We start from the raw sequence: 22,506 nt of genomic DNA on the forward strand, positions 1-22,506 counted from the left end.
ACTGTTTGAAGACTAAGTCTCATGATTTATACCCTTGTTATGGGGTATGCTTCTTTGCATATGTAATTCTTATGATTTTTTTTTTAATTAAAAAAATAATTATAATAAATTTTTTTTCAGCAGAATTTTTTTTAACTAGATTTCCATATCAAAAATGAATTTATCTACCATGTGCAATTTACAGAATGTAAATATCTTTTAAAATAAAAACGTTTTGCTGATTTTAAGCATATTTTCTCATATGAATTTATGATTTTATCCGATCAATTTTCTGGTATTTGAGATGTCATAGATAAGGATCAATAACTCTGTAACTGTTAGATCAAATCTATTGAAACTTTGCACAATAACTACTGAGATGTATATCTTTATTTTAAAAGTGCAGTTTAAAGTCTGGAAAAAAAATTAAAGTCTGACAGGAATAGGATCCCAGTTACGGCAACCAGTCCGGTACCCACGAATGTAGTTCTTAAAAAAAATATATAACTTTTATTTAAAATGGTGTAGTTTTATTATTACACAAGTTCTGTAACTGAATGTAGATTTATTTGAATGGGTAGGCTTTCTAGCTTGAATTTCTGTAAAAATTTTGATTGATTTAAATGTAATCTGGCGTCGGTACATAGAGTAAATTGCCTAAATTCTAGCCTTTATTCTTCCCCGGAAGTAGACCGACCTACCCTGTTGTCAATCAAAACAAAATTGTACAACAGAATGCCGGTCATGAGGCACTGAGATTGCACTTAGAAACTTCGAAACAAATGCCTAACGTGAAACAGAAGTCCCAAGGTGGCTATCAAAATTATTTATTGGACAGCACCCCATTTATTTACTATGATTTTCAATGCGTTTCAATGGGGGAAATAACTGGGTCCCCGATCCTATAATATATATAAAAGTGTACTGATGACTAAACATGGTGGTTTGTTTACCTGTGTGTCAAATTATTGAGGCTCTAAAGGCGGATTCCTCTGCCAGCGAAAAAAATTTTTATAGCTATTTTTACACATGTTACATTCGTTATCTATTGTATTATGGTATGACTTTATGGAATATATGTGTAGGGGGTCAGTAGCGAACCGTATAACGAATTTATCGCACAGAGAGCGTTTTCTGCCAAGTTTAGTATAAAATATAAAAATTTAACAATGAAAAATAATAACAATAACAATAGGAATTTATTAACACAACTACTAACAAGTATTTAGAACATTTTATTTTTTGAAAATACAATTCGGAATGAATGTCATTTGTTCAATGTTAGATTTTGAATGATTGTCACTTTACATTTGTGAAATAATTGTGGACCGGCAGCTTGTCTTGTGTTGCTAACAGTAATGGATGATTCATTATAATCAAAGTCCCCTAATATAGCGTTCAAATCGAATCCTTCGAAATCGGAATGCAAACTCTGCGGAGTGTTTGCTTCAATAAGAACAGGTGCCATAGATCCATTTTCAGTAAGTGCTGGTCTTACAGGAGGTGCTGGTAGTGCTGGTCTAATAGGGGATGCTGGTAAAGCCTCTATCTGGGCTGGCACAGCTCCCATAGTTACTCCCAGAGTTTGTCCCATTTGGAACTTTTCTTGCGTGTCTACCCGTTGATAAACGGATAGAGATTGTACGGATTTGTGACCGGTAACAGACATTATCTGAGCATCATTACACTTATTTTTTGACAAAATTGAAGCTCCCGTTGCTCTTATGGAATGATTTGTATATTTCTGGCTAAGTTAACATGACAAACTCAAGTCACTCATAAATGTTTTCAGCTTTTTCTCCCTAACAAGTGCGTTGTAATACCATATTTCGTTGTCGTCATCAACGAAGCAGTCCCTTGGACGCTGCCACAATCTGATTTTTTTTTTCAAATGAAGAATAAAATGAAGAATTAACTTTAAAAAAATCTGGCTTTTCTCGACATTTAGAACAATTATGACACATACCTTCTTTAATATACTTTTGGTGATTTTTTTCAGCTGTGTTTTTTTTTTATTTACCCATGTTTTTTCATGTTTTTTGGGATTTTTGTTCTTATGATTGTGTTTAAAATTGTTTGACGATTGTAGCTTTTATTTATTGTTAAATTCACTTACCTATCACAATCAGGGTGCAGCTTGTCTGTATACTTTATAAAGGATTCCACTGGACAATACATTGAGCCTGGAATACAAAATTCTATATGATATAGTTATAGTAAAAAAAAAACATTTTAAAGTATACAAATATGAAGAAAATGTTGACATTTCTTTCTTTTTTTTGTGCTGCAGTCATTGATGATTGAAAAGTAAAAATACAAACCATTCCATGCTTTTGCACTTCACGACACGTCAAATAAGATATTAGATGGTCTGTGGATAATTAGGTTACATTTTCATTTTGTGTTTGTTTCGGGGGTGGGACTCTTTAACTTTAAATTACCCAATATTTTGGGGTTGTTTTTTATTTATTTTTTTTGGGAGGAGAGGGGGGTGGGGGGGGGGGGGGTGTAATTAATGATATATTACTAACTAAGCCTGATGATTATCAAATATATAAACTAATGTACCTGTAGCTTCTGGCATGACTCCACTTGTTGTCTCCTTATCATTTCCTCTATGGTTTTTGGTTAATTCATCTAAAATCTTTTCGATGTATCTCATTCCTGTATTTGGGTCTGTTTTCAAAGCAAAAGTTGACTTGGTCATTGTATGCATATTTTCTGCACCTCGTCGGCAAAAATACAGTCTTATATCATACTGGACTTTGTTAAATAGTCCTGTGGGGGTTTGTGTAGAAAAGTAGACTGACTTGTAAAGCTTCTCCCTGTCAGATTCCTGGATAATTGGATAGTGTTCAACGTTTCCTTGCCTGCTTGTTTCAGTTCGGCCCTTGCAGCGACAAAGCTCATGTTTGCATATCGAAATGCTGCATCTTTAATAATGTCAAAGTCCTTATTGTTTGGAGGTGTTTTAAGGTAGCGATTCCAGCCATGTCGAATCGATTCCAGGGAAGAGGTTTTATACATGGAACCATCTGTTTTTCTAGCATCAAGGTAGTCCAAATAATTATGACGTCTTGAAAGGCTACGACGAAAATTTAAATCCGTTAGCTGACAATCTTAATACACAGGTCTGGTCAAAACGACAATCCCTCTGCAACTAAATTTTGTCGTAGGAAGGCGTCACAGAAAAAAATTGAAATAGCCTTTCAAGACGTCATAATTATTTGGACTAGACTAGCATCAAGGTAGAAATGAGATAACGCTTCATCCAAACGTTTCAAAGTCAGCTTCATGATTTTTACTAGTAAGATATTCCCTGAACAATTTTGCAGATAGGGTATTACTTTTTTGTGTCTTTTCGGAGTGAATGTTCCGTCTTTAATCGTCAATGTCCTGACGTGTTGACGTCCCGAATCTCTCCATTTTGTTGCAGACGAAAATATGACGTCACATGTTGTTTGAAACGGGAGATAACTTCAATTAAAGTACTGATCAACGGGGGACAACTCCCAAATAATTACTTGAATCGATAACGTATTGCGTTTAAAATACCGTTCTGAAAATTCCAAGCGGCACATCAGTCATCTCCTATCGCCGCCATGACACCCCCTATGAAATCTACTGACCCCCTACGGGCCCATAGGGGGTCACCACGTGACGGCGTTAAACCAATCACAATGTGACTATTTACTCGAGGTGCGATAAATTGTAATGTCTCAATCTGTGTCGAGTTTTATTTCTGCTGCAATGTACGTCTGCAAAATATTAACAAACTGACGCATTCTGGTTTAACTTAACACGTGACATGTATACAAGAGGAAGTGTTAATATTAAACTATGATATACTTAGACAATTTTTGAAAGTTTAATTTAAAAATAAAACACTTTAATATATTTCTTAAAAATAGAACCACGTATGTATAGGGTCAAGTGCAGATAATAAATGACATTTAATTTTTCGGAAAATCATTCTAAAGTATCGAAACGAAAACGAAACCATGCATGTATTGTTTTAATAAAAATTCAAGGTGTAATCTTATCGGTTATTGACCGTGGTATTATTTCAGCGGAAAAAATAGCTCATATGATTAAAAAGGGGGCGGGTCAGCAGGATATTTTTAAATAAATGTCATGGCCTGAAAAGAGCTGGAAATAAACGAGTTTGCTCTAAACAGGATAAAAATGAACAATTTGCAACACTAAAAGCAGGCATTAATTGTGAACATAAGTGAAAGTAAATTTTGAGAGGAAAAAAAAAGCATTCGTAGGCTAGCAACAGATAACTGGTAGAGGCTTTAAAGAGCCTGTGTCGCTCACCTTGGTCTATGTGCATATCAAACAAAGGACACTCTCTAACATTGTAGACGAGAATAGACTTCATGAAAAAAATCTCTATTTTGTTGATCTTGTAGTACTGATCTTTTAGTCTGTTTAGTTTCTCTCTATCTTCTTTAGTTTTTGCTCAAAACACAAAAGAGGGTAAAAAAAAATCCTCATTTAAGGGCATTCACTCTTATGAAGAGTGACAGTCTACTAACTATATCGGCAACAATTGACTTTTTAATAGATCTTGCCTTGTTGATCATTTTTGTGATTCAAAGTGTCCATTCATCTATTACAATTTGAACCATATAAGGCATAACGGAAAAAAAATGTTTCTCTCTATATATCATAGTTTTCATGATAATAGGCAAAAATGAAAAAAAAAATGGTAAAATTTGTCATTTATGGGCAATAACTCCTATAAGAATTTGTCTAACAGTTTTGACGTATATGGACAATTGGTAGAGCTCATTATTTTGAACATTTTTGCTCCATTCAGATTTTCTCTATAACGGTTCAAAAAATAATACACAAAACTTGCATTTTGCCCCTTTGTTCTATTTTTAGCCATGTCGTCCATGTTGGTTGGTAGGCGGCGTTATCGGACACATTTTTTAAACTAGATACCCTAATGTGGATTGTGGCCAAGTTTGGTTAAATTTGTATCAGTAGTTTCATAGGAGAAGGTTTTTGTAAAAATTTACAAAAAATTGTTAAATATTGACTATAAAGGGCAATAACTCCTTAAGCGGTCAACTGACCATTTTGGTCATGTTGACTTATTTGAAGATCTTACTTTGCTGAACATTATTGCTGTTTACAGTTTATCTCTATCTATAATAATATTCAAGATAATAACTAAAACTGCAAAAATTCCTTAAAATTACCAATTCAAGGGGAAGTAACCCAACAACGGGTTGTCTGATTCGTCTGAAAATTTCAGGAGAGATACATTTTTACCTGATGAACATTTTTACCACTGTAAATGCTTTAGTTTCAGAGATATAAGCCAAAATCTGCATTTTACCCCTATGTTCTAATTTTAGTATTGTCGGCCATGTTGGTTGACAAGCGGGGGTCATCGAACATATCTTTTAAACTAGATACCCTAATTATAATTGGGGCCAAGTTTGGTTGAATTTGGCCCAGTAGTTTCTGAGGAGAAGATTTTTGTAAAAGATTACCAAAATTTACGAAAAATTGTGAAAAATTTACTTTAAAGGGCAATAACTCATTAAGGGGTCAATTGACATGACAATTTTGGTCATTTGACTAATTTGTAGATCCTACTTTGCTTAACATTTTTGCTGTTTACAGTATTTGTATTTATTATAATATTCAAGATGATAACCAAAAACTGCAAAATTTCCTTAAAATTACCAATTCAGGGGCAGCAACCCAACAACGGGTTGTCTGATTCGTCTGAAAATTTCAGGGCAGATACATTTTTACCAGATAAACCTTTTTTAAACTGTAAGATTTGCTCTAAATGCTTTGGTTTCAGAGATATAAGCCAAAATCTATATTTTACCCTTATGTATTATTTTTAGCCATGGCAGCCATGATGATTGGCAGGAGGGGTCGTCGATCACATTTTTAAAACTAGATACCCCAATGATGATTGTGGCCAAGTTTGGTTAAATTTGACCCAGTCGTTTCAGAGGAGAAGATTTTTGTAAAAGTTAACGGACAACGGACGCCAATGATGAGAAAAGCTCACTTGGCTCATTGGCCAGGTGAGCTAAAAATGAGTAGTCAATCCGGAAAATTCACCTAGTCCCTCTCCCTCCTCGCAGAATATCAAACGGTCGTCCCATTATGCTATCAGAGTATTCCTACAACATAGAAATACGTCATGTAAGACATTATAGGATGTAAATTTATAAATTTACTTTTCCATTTATTTCCGTTTTTCCATGCTCATTGCTATGTGGTAATTTTGTTTGAAACTAACTTTTTTTTTTTAACATGAAGCAAAATTAGCAATAGAAAATATCAGCCTACAAATGTTTAATATTGAATATAGAATATTATATTTTATTGCTAAGATAAGAATTTTTTGTTTGAATTGCAGATCTCAAATTTATGACATTGACCTTATATTGTATGCATTTATTTTGAAGTATAATTACGTTATATAGGTTTCAAAGCATGCGCCTGTTTATAATCTATACATGATAATTCTTATTATTTTCAGTTGCATTACGCTTTGTCACGTCATAACCAACGGGGTTCCTATATAAAATGTAACATACTACAATGCACCTTTTGATATAACAACGATGAACATTTTTGTTGTTAGGGATGCATATATACCCTTCCACGTCCAGTCTGTGTTTTTGTTAAATGTTTTTTCTGCTTTGTATCGATCTGAGGTAAGCCCTTTTCAACTGATTTTTATAATTTTTCTTATGTTGATCTGTAACACCACTGTCCCAGGTTGGAGTAGGGTTGAGCGCTCAGAAACATGTTTAACCCCGCATGTGGTTGTTGTTGGTTCATGTCTGTCATATTTGTTTTTCGTAAATTGTTTTGTTATAAATTAGGCCGTTAGTTTTCTCAATTGTATTGTTTCATATTTTTCATGTCGGGGCCTTTTATAGCCGACTATATGGTATGAATTGTTCTCATTGTTGAAGGCCTCACTGTTGCCTATATTTGCTAACATGCACTTCAGTTGAACTTTTGTGGATAGTTGTCTCATTGGCAATCATACCACATCTCCTTATTTTCATATATGCCCATAGTACCTACAGAAGACTCGGCTTAGGATGTCTTCTCGATTCACACTGGTTTGTAATTTTATGTAGTGAGTTTAAATTTGCACTTGTTCTCTTGTTTAGTTATAGCATCACAAGTTAATGTGGAAGTTAAGTTATACACATATATACTTATATTTCTATAATCTACAATCTATTAAAAAACTTGTTTAGCAAATAAAATCCTATATATATGTTTATCAAACACAAAATGTACTTGTGACAAAATTAGTACACATTTAGTTTTCGCGACATACAGATTTAATGACCGGAAGTATCCGACTTTAATATAAGCACACTTGATACCTATACTTATATTACATTAAACTATTTCCTTATATTGGTCCAATGATTCACAAGTATTCTATTTTTCATTTCCTTGAGTTCTGTATTGTTTTTTTATATTGTTTTCGGCATAACATGTTTAAGTATGGAATGGATATTACTTAAAAGCATGTTTATTATTTTCACTACTGTAAAAGTTAGAGGTCTTCCTACTGGTCCAGGAGTTTGTAAAACACCACAGAGGTATGTCATACTTTTGAGTACAAGATATTTGACTTTAAAATGATGGAAGTCTTATATAATACAAAGAAAGTAAATATTATGGTATTTGATATTTCGCAAGAATGTACAATGTACATAAGAATTATAATTATTGCAATAGATAATTATCCGATGTTTTTTTCTTTTAAAGAAGAAACTTAAATTTGATTTTTATTACGTACGAGGTCTTTTATCCTTATCAATTCTTTAATTATATGCGATCCTGTGAAAATTTTAGTATATTGTTTATCAAATATATTGTAATTTCTTGTGTTTTTTCTTTGCCTTGACAAGTTTTTAGCAATATTATTTCAGACATACACATTTACATGCATGAAAAGTACAAAATATCATCAAGCCACTTTTTTATCTCCTGAATGTGAAAATACAAAATGAACATAAAGCAATGCATTAGTCTGCCAGATATCAATCTTTATATTTTTGGGAATTTTGACTAAAATAAAAGCCACCAACTTTCACCGTATTTGCATTTACAGAAAGACTACCAAAATAATTAATATGCATATGTAGTAATTCTGTAGATGCAATTGCTTTAATCTGGGCCATTTAATTGATAGATTTAATAACGCTTGCATGTTTAACACTGTCACATTTTTTATTAGCCTATTCCAAGTCAGGAGCCTGTAATATCTTGGTTGTTGTTAATTGCTATCTGCAATTATTGTTTTTTGGGGTTAATTGTTTTAGCATTAAGCAGACAGCTGATTTCTCGTAAGAACTGTTTCACATTTCGTCAGGCCTATGTCTTGTATTTCTTACTATACGGTTTCATATGGACTTTGTCATAGTTGAAGGCCGATCGGAATGAGTTGTCTCTATTAACAACCCTAATTGTCTCATTAGACTACACAAGCTGTCGTACATGATCATTGTGTTATTGTGCTATGGTCATTTTTGTATTTTGTCTTTCATTTTTGCTTCAGTTTTTTTGTCTATAGAGTGTCTGTATGCCATTTTGTTTTTTCTTTGTTGAAATGGTTATTTGTTTTGTGGTAAATGGGATTGTGGCACGGTGTTGGCCGCTGTACCCCAATTTTGACATTTTTGTCTGTTTGTGTTTCTTACACATTGTTGTCAATTTAATGGACTTCTATATAACTGTCATACAAGTGGGAAGTTAAGCTAGCTATAAAACCAGGTTTAATCCACTATTTTCTACATGAGGAAATGCCTGTACCAATTCAGGTATATGACAGTTGTTTTCCATTCGATTGATGTGTATGAGCTTTTGATTTTGCCATTTGATAAGGGACTTTCTGTTTTGAATTCACTTTTTACTGGTACATGTAATATGACTCCGTTTCTCAGAAGGCAGGAACATGAGCTCACATGTGTTTTGCGTGTTCATTTTTGGTGAATATCAAGTTTCCCTAAATGTCAGACCTCATATTGCAAAATCGCAAAATGATTCCTATAAAGTTTCCAGCAAAGGAGATTCAAAACTGTTTGTTTAGTGTTTTAAAGTCCGAACGTGTCGGATTCCGAACATCTTGTGAACAAAGTTCCTATAGCGTAAAGTCTACCTCGAATTGTTTGATAAAGTTGTGCCAACATGATATTAGTACAATGATCCAGTCACTCTAGCTACAAGGAAGTTAAAAAAGATCCTTTTTTTTCATCTATATGCCATAATGTATTAAACAGCACTTTCATCACTTTTAATAATTCATGTTCAGGTTTTCTTGTATATGTTTCGATGTCTCCATACATGTGTATTTTACACGCAAGTGAAGGACTGAATATAAGTGGCTATCGTGTGTGTTTAAATCTATTGCTTTTTATCGCAACTAAATATTCATGAACTAATCTATCTTATTTTAGAATAAAACACAAAAACAAGACTGTTAAAGCAAGGCATTGTTGCAACAATTTCTACCAAATAGACGAAAGATGTGTTGGTAAGTTTAAAATACACTAGAGAGAAAAAATATATACATCTAAAAAGTTGAATAAAATTCAACAAATATGTATATTTATACTTTTGGTAAAGAAAAGTTTTGATGGTAGATATTGTTCAAAATTATTGTTTGTTTCGTAGTCCTTCGAGCGCTTAATTTGTTATGTTAAAAAATTGCTGATTTTGTTGAAACAGTTAAATTCAGTATTCAAAAGTCGAACTGTTGATGGAACAACACTATTCAAATAATAAGTTTATGCAAGTTTCTTCGTTTATGAGGAGTTTCCAATCCACACTCTTTAAAAAAAAACGTTAAGTGATGATTTTTGTTGCATCATTCAAAGATATGCTAAGGACGATTTCCCCCGACAATATAAAGTAATGGGCGTCCGCAGCTAAAATATATCTTTTCACGAGTTCTCCTTCCGTCAAGTCTAAATTTAGGTGGCACAGTGAGTTAAGTGAAGGTACTGTCTTTGGCATATGTGTGTTTTGGTGTAATTATTCCATGTACCATCACTCTAGAAGGTTAATTCTGATCGTTTATATGCCTGGCCATGATTTATATGATGCCATTCGTATTTAAAGGTGGGTAATAATTGTCCTGGAGAACATAAGAGATTCTGTGCATAACGGATTAAAGTTTACCAAAAGATTATCCGATTTTTTAATTTGCTCATAATGCAATTTTAAGATATCCGCGAACAATTCAATTTTACAGCTACAGGTATCTTCGTTTACAATGTTTTCATGTAAATAAGGAACAGCTAGGGGCCACTATTTGAACCTTGTTGTACTCAGTGCCTTGGAACATGTTGCGCATTTATTACATTCCTCTGTTTTCTGTTGGATAAGTTGAAGGGTTTACTTGTATAGACAATTTCAAATCTGATATTGTTTAGTACCGCTTCCTTAGTCTGAAGCTTTACCGTCACGAGTTGGTTGACCGTTATGGATTATCCGTGTCACAATTGTCGTATTTGTCCCGTCCCCTTTCCCCCGAGTATGACCTACGAAATTAGACTTATAACCGGTTGCGTACTAACACGAGCAACACGACGGGTGTCACATGTGGAGCAGGATCTGCTTACCCTTCCGGATCGCCTGAGAACACCCCCAGTTTTTGGCGATGTTTGTGTTGCTCAGTCTTTGGTTTTCTATGTTGTGTTTTGTGTACTGGTTTTTGTCTGTTTGTCTTTTTTATTTTTTAGCCATGGCGTTTTCCGTTTATTTTCGACTTATGGGTTTGAATGTCCCTTTGGTATCATTCTTTTAATTAGTCCATTAGAAATAAATATAAGATTCGAATCGCTAGTCATGAAACCAGACTTGCGCTCAGTTATCAAAACACGTAAATGACGATGAAGTTTAAATAGTGCTTATAAAATTATAATACATCGTTAAAAAAAATCATATTAGACAGAAAAAATATTGACAGCATGCTTTTGACGTTTTACCAACAAAAAAAAAAAAAGGAATTGCACTCGTTAGTTTCAATGTGGACAAGACTATTTGTATTCTAAGACTATAGTTATAAATAACGCTTAGTGGTTTTTCTATGATATCTGAAATAGGTTCGTTGTATAAAAGATGTAGTGAAACTTGCAATTTCCTCAAACATTTGACATTGTGTATAATTTTGAATTATGCTAATCAAAGGGAAAGGAAATGGTGTATGATGTATGGTGTTCGGGGGATTGTGTATGGCGTAATTGTTTATGGTGTAATTTTGTATGGCGTATGGCGTAATTGTGTATGCTGTAACAGTGTATATTACAAGTGGAAAGTTTACACCATTCAAGGACTACTGTATGTTTCTTATCCACGCAATTTTATGTTGGGCATATTGTATGTATGTATCATGTTATAATATAGTGTTATTAACTGCCTGTTTCTGTATTTGCGCTGTTATAGATTCGAGGTTAATAGTATTGGCCCCGAGACTCGTAGAGTCGAGGGCCAATTAATAGTCTTATCGAGAATCTATAACAGGGTCAAAACAAAAACATCCAGTTCATAACACTTTTATCAAATGATTTCAATTCATCGATTATACCAAGAAACTGGCCGTAAAAAGATAAAGGATTTCATATTTGAACTTGTCTTTTGGCAGTTACGATTCTGATTTCTCGTCCAAGTACAGTACTTAATAATTGTTATTTCAATTCATTTTATCTAAAAAGTATAAAGTAGCTAGGAATAATAATTCAGACAGTTAACCTACTCTTACACTTGAATCATCTGCGTTCTGATGATTGATCAACGGAAATTAAACAGTGATAATAATCGAACGTTTTTTCTCGAAAAGGCCGTTTCAAAATCGTTACAAAACACGGAACATTATTCAAACTTTTTTTAATGTAATTTAAAATTACAAAATATGAAAATGTATCTTATGAAAAAACGATACGTCCAAAGTTAAGAAAGGCGTAAAAAATAAACTCATCATAGATACCAGGAAATTTTGTATATGCGCCAGACGCGCGTTTCGTCTACAAAAGACTCATCAGTGACGCTCGATTCAAGAAAAATTACAAAGGCCAAATAAAGTACGCAGTTGAAGAGCATTGAGGACCAAAAGTTCCTAAAAGTTTTGCCAAATTCTGCTAAGGTAATCTATTCCTTAGGTAGAAAAGCCTTAGTATTTAAAAAATGTAAACGTTTTGTAAACGGTTAATTTAAAAAAAATGAAACCGGAAGTGAACGTCCCGTGCTATCCCATGGGCCAGTACGGCTAAAAAATGAAACCGGAAGTGATGGGCCGAAAAAAAACCACCGACCTAACCATCCTTTTTTGGAGTTACCCTCATCCTGAGTTAGAAATGGTAGGTCTTTCATTTCTGCGTGTCTGGTAATTCGAGAAATCTCTAGATAACTTTTGGTTAGAATGATAGTAAAATACGGAGTTAGCTCCTCTTAATTGTTAATTTCTAGTGCATTTCAACCAAATTATATCTTTAATTACCAGAACAGGAAAAGGAAACGAATGTTATATTTGTGCACCATTATACATTTTGAACATAAATTAATGTCAATTTGAGTGGGTTTTTGTTTGTCATGTTTTCACCACTGCCTGATTCTTAGGCAGACTGTCACTTAAACAATACCGCACCATCAAATGAAAATTATATCTTTAAAATTTAAACACTTCTTTCAGAATGTCCGATTGGTCACTTTTCGAAAGGTGATAACTGTACAAAATGCGTGGACGAACGATATGGTAGCAAATGCGCAGAGCAATGCAGATGTAACAGCAATGAAAGGTCTCAAGATAATTATTAAATATATTTTATATGATATTAACGTACAGTAGATCGGGAAAAATATATTAAAATTGATTTTATGTTAATAATGCTTGAACTATTTCAATTGGAAATATCCGTAAAGCAAACTATTTTTGTTTCTGATCTTTAATAATCAGGAAGAAAGAGAGACAAATACAATGTTCAAGCATTATAGAACAAATATTTGATTTTTAATTATTTGAACAGGAAAACAATCAAGGCTCGTCGCGCTCGTAAGAGGAAACAAGATGAAAGGAGATTATATACGGATACTTAATGTTATTAACTTTGTCGCTTCACCTTTAGATACACCTGCATTTGTATTTTAAAATGTCGATTGCAGGATAAAAGTGTATCAATCATATTAAGACTGGCGCACTGGCTATCGGGCTTGATGGCACAATGTAACTACGAGGACTGGTACTACATCATCAGCAGTAACAGCCCAATTGTAGCAGAAAACTATGTTACTGATATCAATACGCCTGAAACTGGATGTGAAGTCGATTTAGGACACTAACGTTCCTGCCGAATTTGTTCTAGAAACACATTCCAACAATTTGAAATGGAAAAACACAAAGCATTATAACAAATCGTATAAAAAACTACAGCACAAGCTAACCAAGATCATCTTTGTCTGAGGAAATTCCAACCTACCCTTAAGTTGTATTTGGAAAATAAAAAATAAATAGCAAAATTTACTTGTGTCATTTAAATTATGTCAACAGGCAGTAAAGAAAAAAATTGAAGGAGAAATCCTAAAAATTGTTTATTTTATGTATGATACAACATAAAATATCAAAGTGAAACACCACTTTTAATTAAATTATACCAGGTACAATCATATTAAAACGAGCTAGGCAAAACCTAGAAGGTGCTTTTTAGCTATACCCCATCTACAAACAGATTGATACCCTCAACACAGAGCAAATAAAGCTAACACCAAACTGGAAACGTCAGGACTGCCTCTGGAATTGCTTCAATTTGTTGTTACCCCAATTCTGAATACCTCAGTGTATTGTAAGCACGGTATACCCTCGAGTCATACCATATACATGTTTTTTGTGTGTTTATTTCGTTTTCTTTGTTTTTTGTTTTTGTTTACTTTGGTTTGTTTGGATATTTTGTGTTGATCACAGATCTGAGAGCTTGAAATATACTGTGGATACTTGCCTATTGTCCGTACATTTTACCTGTTGATATGAATCTTTTATTTTTTTGTGTCGTTTGGTTGCATAAAAATATGGTATACGGAACACGTATTTCAGAAAGAACGTGTTTACAGATAATATTGCTTATAAATTAAAATATAGAAAGTTAGGAATTTGTTTCATTATTATTTTCCATGCGCAGGTGTGATAATGTGAAGGGATGCATTCTTGTAGATGCTGTAGATGGACGTACAACATGTAAGTGTTCGTTGCATGCGCATGCATGATCATACTTTAGTGAGTGTGGACAACTAACACCGTACAACCGACCCTTATCATCTTGTAGTTAACCCGACGGAAACGATCTTGTACCGCTTTTGTCAGATATCGTAATATACGGAAACGGTAACAGACAGAGAATCACATCGATTTTAGACATGTAAATCAAAACTTATCAATCGGTTACTTGTTAGCTAATATCTTAAATGATTTCTGAAAAGTAAGACGATCTATGCTTTTATCTTTCGGAAAACGAAACATCATAAAATAAGATTAAAAAGAAGAAAAATGTTATATTGAATTGCTACAAATGTCCATGTAGACTAAAATGTAAAACAGAACACCGATCAAGTCATTAGGAAAAATAAAACGAAATACAATCTGACCTCTTGACGATATTTACAGGTATCCGTCGTGTTTTGAATAAATGATATTTTTGTACACTTTGTAAAATATAATAGATAAATTTAGCAAAACATTATACATAGTCTTTTCTGAACCAAAATCGTTAGAATTTTAAATATTACGTATAAACTTCTGTCTATGTAGCAAAGTTAACATGTTTAACCACGCCACATTCTGTACGTGCCTGTCCCAGGCACGTTAGGAGCTTGCAATTCAGTATTTGTCGTTTATTACTGTATATCATATTTGTTTTACGTTGGTTGTTCTCTACATAAACCAGTCTGTTAGTTTTTTCGTTTTGTTTTACACTTTTCCTTTTGGGAGCTTACTATGCGGTATGGATTTTGCGCATAGTTGAAGGCCGTGCGGTGACCGATAGTTGTTAACTTCTATGCCATTTGGTCTCTGGTGGAGAGTTGTCTCATTGGCAATCATAGCACATCTTTTTATTTTACAACAGAAAACAAATAAAAATTGAAAAAATCAAATTAATCAAAGTTAATGTAAATTATGAATACATTCAAAATATAGGACGCAACTTTTGATATTTCACAGAATGAGTTTTATTGGTAGATGCTATGCTGCCATGAAAAAGTGAGGAGTATGATATTGCGCTGTTCACTGATTCTGTTGCATTAATTTGTTTACCAAATTTGCCGTGTCCTTTTGGCTTTGGTCAATAAATTATATACTAGTATACAAAATTTGATTTTCAACAGTCCAAAACGAATAAAATATTACCCCACTCTGGGCCATACCTTTTTACATAGTGTACATTCACGACTCTATAGGTTGCAGAAGCTGATTATTTGTATTCATCTTCTAAAACAGCGCTAAAAACAATAAAATCGGAATTACTTAGGGAAAGATCTTTTTTTATATTCTGGGAGGGGGGCAGGGTAATTTTGTGCGGATTTAGTTTCTATGTCATGTGTTTGTTGCTACGCATTCCTATATTTTTTCCACTTTTGTACACATTCAATGTTTCCTGCATTTTCTGTTGCAGAATATACATTTTCATCCTGTCTTGTTCAAAGTTATTTATTTTTAGTTCTAACCAGGACAAGTTATTCATTTTCAAAATTATCCCACTCCCCCATCCCCCCCTTGGGTCACTTACAGCTGTTATGATGATAATGATCATTGGCTGCATAACGTCCAGCGGCAAATTAATATGCATATTTAGGACGAGAACATGTTAATGTAATATCATTATCTAACCTGCTTAGTATTAGACCGACAAGCTGAGCCGGATTTTTTAACGTGCTATTTCACAAGGTAACAGTCCACAGGAAGACATGTCACCTTAACCGGACACATTATTCTAACTCCGAGCCGACCAGTCTTTACTCTTACTCCTTAATGCCGCGTGCTTAGCGGAGAAGCAGCAAATACCAATTTTAAAGTCTTTGGTTTGATCCAGCCGCAATCGAGGCAAACACGCTTCCACGATACCAACGAGGCGGTCTACAGCTGTTATAAACCAGAAATTATTTAATATATCGCCACTGAATACCGATGTACAGTGTCCCATGCAGCTCAAAATTGTAAGATGTACGATATGCTATATAAAACTAGAGCGCAGAATTTTATACATGTTTTAAAGGATTTTTTAAGAAATTCCGAGATCAAAATTTACAAAAACAAATTATTATTAAATTGTTAAATTATCCTTAAGCTTTTTAACATGCCCGACAGCAGCACCAACATTCGTCGATTTTTTAACGTGCTATTTCACAAGGTAACAGTCCACAGGAAGACATGTCACCTTAACCGGACACATTATTCTAACTCCGAGCCGACCAGTCTTTACTCTTACTCCTTAATGCCGCGTGCTTAGCGGAGAAGCAGCAAATACCAATTTTAAAGTCTTTGGTTTGATCCAGCCGCACTCGAGGCAAACACGCTTCCACGATACCACCGAGGCGGTCTACAGCTGTTATAAACCAGAAATTATTTAATATATCGCCACTGAATACCGATGTACAGTGTCCAATGGAGCTCAAAATTGTAAGATGTACGATATGCTATATAAAACTAGAGCGCAGAATTTTATACATGTTTTAAAGGATTTTTTAAGAAAATCTGAGATCAAAATTTACAAAAACAAATTATTATTAAATTGTTAAATTATCATTAAGCTTTTTAACATGCCCGACAGCAGCACCAACATTCGTCGATATAATATATAATGTCGGCTGCGTTGTACAATGATCATATAATTTCATTCAATTATAAACTTTCCACGGAATTAGAAATTTTTCGAAACTTTATAGAAAAGAAAGCGTGAAGGTTTTCATAAACACATCTAGATATTGGGTTTCCGCCCTGCCTTTTTGTTGGGTTCTGTATTTTTTCAAAGTTTCGTCGTGTATAGAATACATCTTCTAGAAAGTCAGTCTTTTCTTTTACCTTACACGAGAGTCTTTTGGATTAAGCTTTAAAAATTGATCACTTAGCGTTACGCAATTAACAACAATCAATTACTCAGTATGGTCCATGCTATTAGAGAAGGAGGACATACTTTCATAATTGGGTTTCCAAGGACGTTGATTCCCTTTTTATCACAACTCATCTGAAACTACATGTGTGCGTCTTCTCGGATATAATTGATTGATTGTTGTTTGCTTAACGTCCAGTTGCACATATGTCATGCATCTTTTGGACTAAAACAAATAAACAACAAATACAATAGGTAGGACCTGTAATATAGATTGACTGGGATGAGGAGCCGGAAATTTGGAAAGCGCCGATAAAATAAGAGTATTTTGAATAGGGACAGCAATTTAGCCTTGTAACAGACCCTTTCGGACCCCATCAACGAGTTATTGCTAGGCCTCTTAACGAGCAGAGAGCCCGATAATCTCTCTACACGAGAAATCGGAATTAACCTCCTCGTTCTGACCGAACGTGGCTGCGTATTTTTACATCCCGCACAGCCAAACGGACGCCTCAAGTGTTTTACTGTCTGTGTAGGAGTTTCCCCAGAAACTATCTAGAGTGGTATGAACCGAGGTTCAGAACACATAATCTAGGTTACAAAACTGACCACCAGTTTCAAAACACTCCGTTGATAAATAGTGTACAATAAAAGAAATCCGTTTATTTATACAAATTCATTAAAACACAATGTGTGGCTGTTTTAATTGTTTTGTTCACACATTGTTCACACATTGTTGTCAATATAACGGAATTTTATGCGACTGTCATACAAGTAAGAGGTTTAGCTAGCTTTAAAACCAGGTTTAATCCACCCTTTGCTACATAAGGAAATGGCTGTACCAAGTCAGGAATATGACAGTTGTTTTCCATTCGTTTGGTGTGTTTGAGCTTTTGATTTTGCTATTTGATAAGGAACTTTTCGTTTTGAATTTTCCTTGGAGATCGTTTTTTTTTTTTTATTTTACCTTTTACAACTGTTTTTTTTTTTAATAAAATTCCAAGTTTGAGTTTTAAAATAAGCTGTTCTATGTTCCATACACAGTACAATTTGTGCAGCTTTTAGAAACTAAACATTGTTTTAGTATTGCTTTAGACTATAAGTTAGCGTGAAGTTAACCTTTTCGTTTCTACAAAAAAATACTGGTATCAGAAGAATTGATCGAAAAACTACATTATGAATATAACTGTAATAATATGTCTATTAAGACAAAGCGAAATATTTCAAGTATTATTACATTTATTTAGTACTGTTTATCACGCAGTTTCTAGGTTGTATATTAAGTTATGAGTACCATTATTTTATCAAAATAAAACTATTTTTATAATGATTCAGACAAGACAGTGACGGTTTCAAACGCTGGCGGTCAGACTACAGGTAAGCTAATCATTTGTTTAATTATATGATTTAAATCACGATTATTTGAGCAAACGAAGCTTAAATTAAAGTCTCCCAGAGAGGCACTTTCTATCGGTAAACCTATTTTCTTTTGCACCTTAAAAAAAAGATGTCGTATGATATAAGGACTACATGTTTGTCTTACTACTTACGTCGTGTTTATGAATGCAGATTTCGTCAAGTTTCAAAGAAAGATACACCATTTGTCTGTTATACAGCTAAATGTATAGTTGAATTATGGGTTCCTTACTTTTAGCCTTAAAAAACTGAGTATAAACAAAGTAAATGATTCTGAAAGTTACATTTAGTATGTCTTTGATACGGTACCTCGATTGATATGCTACCACGTGGCATTGTATATTTCAACAATAAGAAATATAGACATAATAGGTAAAAATGTCAAAAATAGGGGTACAGCAGTCAACATTTTGTCATAATCTTAATCACTTTAAAAACAAACAAATATGTCAACAAAGAAAAACAAAATGGCATATAAACATAACTTTTCTAAAATTGCCCGTTTATAAATTTTGAAATTATAAAGAAACTAAGGTTTCAATTCCCTCAGGCAAAGTTAACCTTAGATGGATTTGGCTATTTGTTTTAGGTATTTTTGTCATATAGCTCTTCAACTGTTTCGGTACTTATACATCCCTCAGATTTCAAATGTTTGGCTTTGAGCGTTCCTGATGAAATAAATCCAGAAAAGCGCTTCGGACGCATGAAACTATTAAACGTGTTGTTTTCAATTTTTACATCATTGGGTCGATACCTCTGCTGGTGGACTATCAGTCCCCGAGGGTATCATCAGCTTAGTAGTCAGTACTTCGGTACTGACATGATTTATAGCAAACTTTTCTAAAATTGCCCGTTTTTAAATTTTGAAAATTTAAAGAAACTAAGGTTTCAACTCTCTCAGGCAAAGTTGACCTTAGATGGATTTGGCTATTTGTTTTAGGTATTTTTGTCATATAGCTTTTCAACTGTTTCGGTACTTATACATCCCTCGGATTTCAATTGTTTGTCTTTGAGCGTTCCTGATGAAGGTAAATCCAGAAAAGCGCTTCGGACGCATGAAACTATTAAACGTGTTGTTTTCAATTTTCTGGATTAAAACAAATAAACAACAAATACAATAGGTAGGACCTGTAATATGGATTGACCGGGATGAGGGACCGGAAATTTGGAATGCGCCGGGAAAAAATATTTTGAATAGGGACAGCAATTTAGCCTTGTAACAGACCCTTTCGGACCCCATCAACGGGTTATTGCTAGTTCTCTTAACGAGCAGAGAGCCCGATAATCTCTCTACACGTCGCATCGCAATTAACCTCCTCATTTTGACCGAACGTGGCTGCGTATTTATACATCCCGCACAGCCAAACGGACGCCTCTAGTGTTTTACTGTCTGTGTAGAAGTTTCCCCTGAAACTATCTTGAGTGGTATGAACCGAGGTTCAGAACACACAATCTAGGTTACAAAACTGACCACCAGTTATAAAACACTCCCTTGATAAATAGTGTACAATAGAAGAAATCCGTTTATTTATACAAATTCATTTAAACACAATGTGTGGTTGTTTTAATTGTAGATTTAATTTGCTTGGGTTATGTTACTGTGCTATTTTTATTTTTTGTATTCCTGTCTTTCATTTTTGCGTATGTGCTTTGTTTATATGCCATGTTGTTTTTCTTTGTTGACATATTTGTTTGTTTTTAAAGTGATTAAGATTATGACACAATGTTGACTGCTGTACCCCTATTTTTGACATTTTTACCTATTATGTCTATTTGTTTTGTTCACGCATTGTTGTAAATATAATGGAATTTTATGCGACTGTCATACAAATGAGAGGTTTAGCTAGCTTTAAAACCAGGTTTAATCCACCCTTTGCTACATAAGGAAATGCCTGTACCAAGTCAGGAATATGACAGTTGTTTTCCATTCGTTTGGTGTGTTTGAGCTTTTGATTTTGCTATTTAATAAGGAACTTTTCGTTTTGAATTTTCCTTGGAGGTCGTTATTTTTGTTATTTTACCTTTTACAACTGTTTTTTTTTTTTAATAAAATTCCAAGTTTGAGTTTTAAAATAAGCTGTTCTATGTTCCATACACAGTACAATTTGTGCAGCTTTTAGAAACTAAACATTGTTTTAGTATTGCTTTAGACAATAAGTTACCGTGAAGTTAACCTTTTCGTTTCTACAAAAAATACTGGTATCAGAAGAATTGATCGAAAAACTACATTATAAATATAACTGTATTAATATGTCTATTAAGACAAAGCGAAATATTTCAAGTATTATTACATTTATTAAGTACTGTTTATCACGCAGTTTCTAGGTTGTATATTAAGTTATAAGTACCATTATTTTATCAAAATAAAACTATTTTTATAATGATTCAGACAAGACAGTGACGGTTTCAAACGCTGGCGGTCAGACTGCAGGTAAGCTAATCATTTGTTTAATTATATGATTTAAATCACGACTATTTAAGCAAACGAAGCTTAAATTAAAGTCTCCCAGAGAGGCACTTTCTATCGGTAAGCCTATTTTCTTTTGCACCTTAAAAAAAAAGATGCCGTATGATATAAGGACTACATGTATGTCTTACAACTTACGTCGTGTTTATGAATGCAGATTTCGTCAAGTTTCAAAGAAAGATACACCATTTGTCTGTTATACAGCTAAATGGTAGTTGAATTATGGGTTCCTTACTTTTAGCCTTAAAAAACTGAGTATAAACAAAGTAAATGATTCTGAAAGTTACATTAAGTATGTCTTTGATACGGTACCTTGATGGATATGCTACCACATGGCATTGTATATTTCAACAATAAAAGTTTATTTATATATCGGAATGTAAAAGGTGAACTACCAAAAGACTGGAAGGATGCAAATATACCAAGTATCTTCAAAAAGGAGACAAACACCTAGCAGAGAACTATAGACCAGCGACTCTTTTCACAACAAATCTTACGACTAAAATTCATCGTAAGTTATACTGAAATGTGTATGACTCCTAAGTGTTATTGTGAAAAGAGCCGCTGTATCTTTAACATCTGTCACCAGCAAATTCTAGAACACATCACATGCATGCACATCCTAAAACATTGGAGAAAAAACAAGATTTTAACCAACTTAAATCATGGATTCAGATCAGGATACTCATGCGAAACACAACTCATCAGTACCATTACCCACAGAAAATCAAATACCATTGGTCGTTCCCATACAGCTGTTATGATGATAATGAAGATTGGCTGCTTAACGTCCAGCGGCAAATTAATATGCATATTTAGGACGAGAACATGCTTAATCCGAGCCGACCAGTCTTTATTCTTACTCCTTAATGCCGCGTGCTTAGCGGAGAAGCAGCAAATACCAATTTTAAAGTCTTTGGTTTGATCCGGCCGCACTCGAGGCAAACACGCTACCACGATACCACCGAGGCGGTGCATAATTTTAAACATGTTTGAAAGGTTATTTTAAGAAAATCCGAGATCAAAATTTAAAAAAACGAATTATTATTAAATTGTTAAATTATCCTTAAGCTTTTTTAACATGCCCGACAGCAGCACCAACATTCGTCGATATAATATATAATACCGGCTGCGTTGTACAATGATCATATAATTTCATTTAATTATAAACTTTCCACGGAATTAGAAATTTTTCAAAACTTTATAGAAAAGAAAGCGTGAAGGTTTTCATAAACACATCTAGATATTGGGTTTCCGCCCTGCCGTTTTGTTGGGTTCTGTATTTTTTTCAAAGTTTCGTCGTGTATAGAATACATCTTCTAGAAAGTCAGTCTTTTCTTTTACCTTACACGAGTCTTTCGGATTAAGCTTTAAAAATTGATCACTTAGCGTTACGCAATTAACAACAATCAATTACTTAGTATGGTCCATGCTATTAGAGAAGGAGGACATACTTTCATAATTGGGTTTCCAAGGACGTTGATTCCCTTTTTATCACAACTCATCTGAAACTACATGTGTGCGTCTTCTCAGATA

The 22,506-nt window shown here is 33.8% G+C and overlaps 1 protein-coding gene and 1 pseudogene across 7 annotated transcripts in view; one reads left to right on the forward strand and one right to left on the reverse strand.

Annotated features, from left to right (window-relative positions):
- Positions 1-1,246: 1,246 nt before the first annotated feature.
- On the reverse strand, positions 1,247-3,006 carry LOC127715959 (uncharacterized; annotated as a pseudogene).
- Positions 3,007-7,478: 4,472 nt separating this feature from the next.
- LOC127714502 (uncharacterized) overlaps positions 7,479-22,506 on the forward strand; it is a 146,403-nt gene continuing 131,375 nt past the window's right edge. For 2 of the 7 annotated variants that reach the window (XM_052220576.1, XM_052220580.1), the window contains exons 1-4: positions 7,479-7,592; positions 9,453-9,529; positions 12,686-12,791; positions 14,166-14,221. In XM_052220576.1, the coding sequence (XP_052076536.1) occupies positions 7,495-7,592; positions 9,453-9,529; positions 12,686-12,791; positions 14,166-14,221 (337 nt within the window). In that variant the 5' untranslated portion in view covers positions 7,479-7,494. The remainder of the gene's footprint in view (positions 7,593-9,452; positions 9,530-12,685; positions 12,792-14,165; positions 14,222-22,506) is intronic. The other 5 variants (XM_052220577.1, XM_052220581.1, XM_052220574.1 and 2 more) reach the window with 3 other exon arrangements.

The sequence above is a fragment of the Mytilus californianus genome, unplaced genomic scaffold (genome assembly GCF_021869535.1).
Source record: "Mytilus californianus isolate M0D057914Y unplaced genomic scaffold, xbMytCali1.0.p SCAF_9, whole genome shotgun sequence".
Lineage (NCBI taxonomy): Eukaryota > Metazoa > Mollusca > Bivalvia > Mytilida > Mytilidae > Mytilus > Mytilus californianus.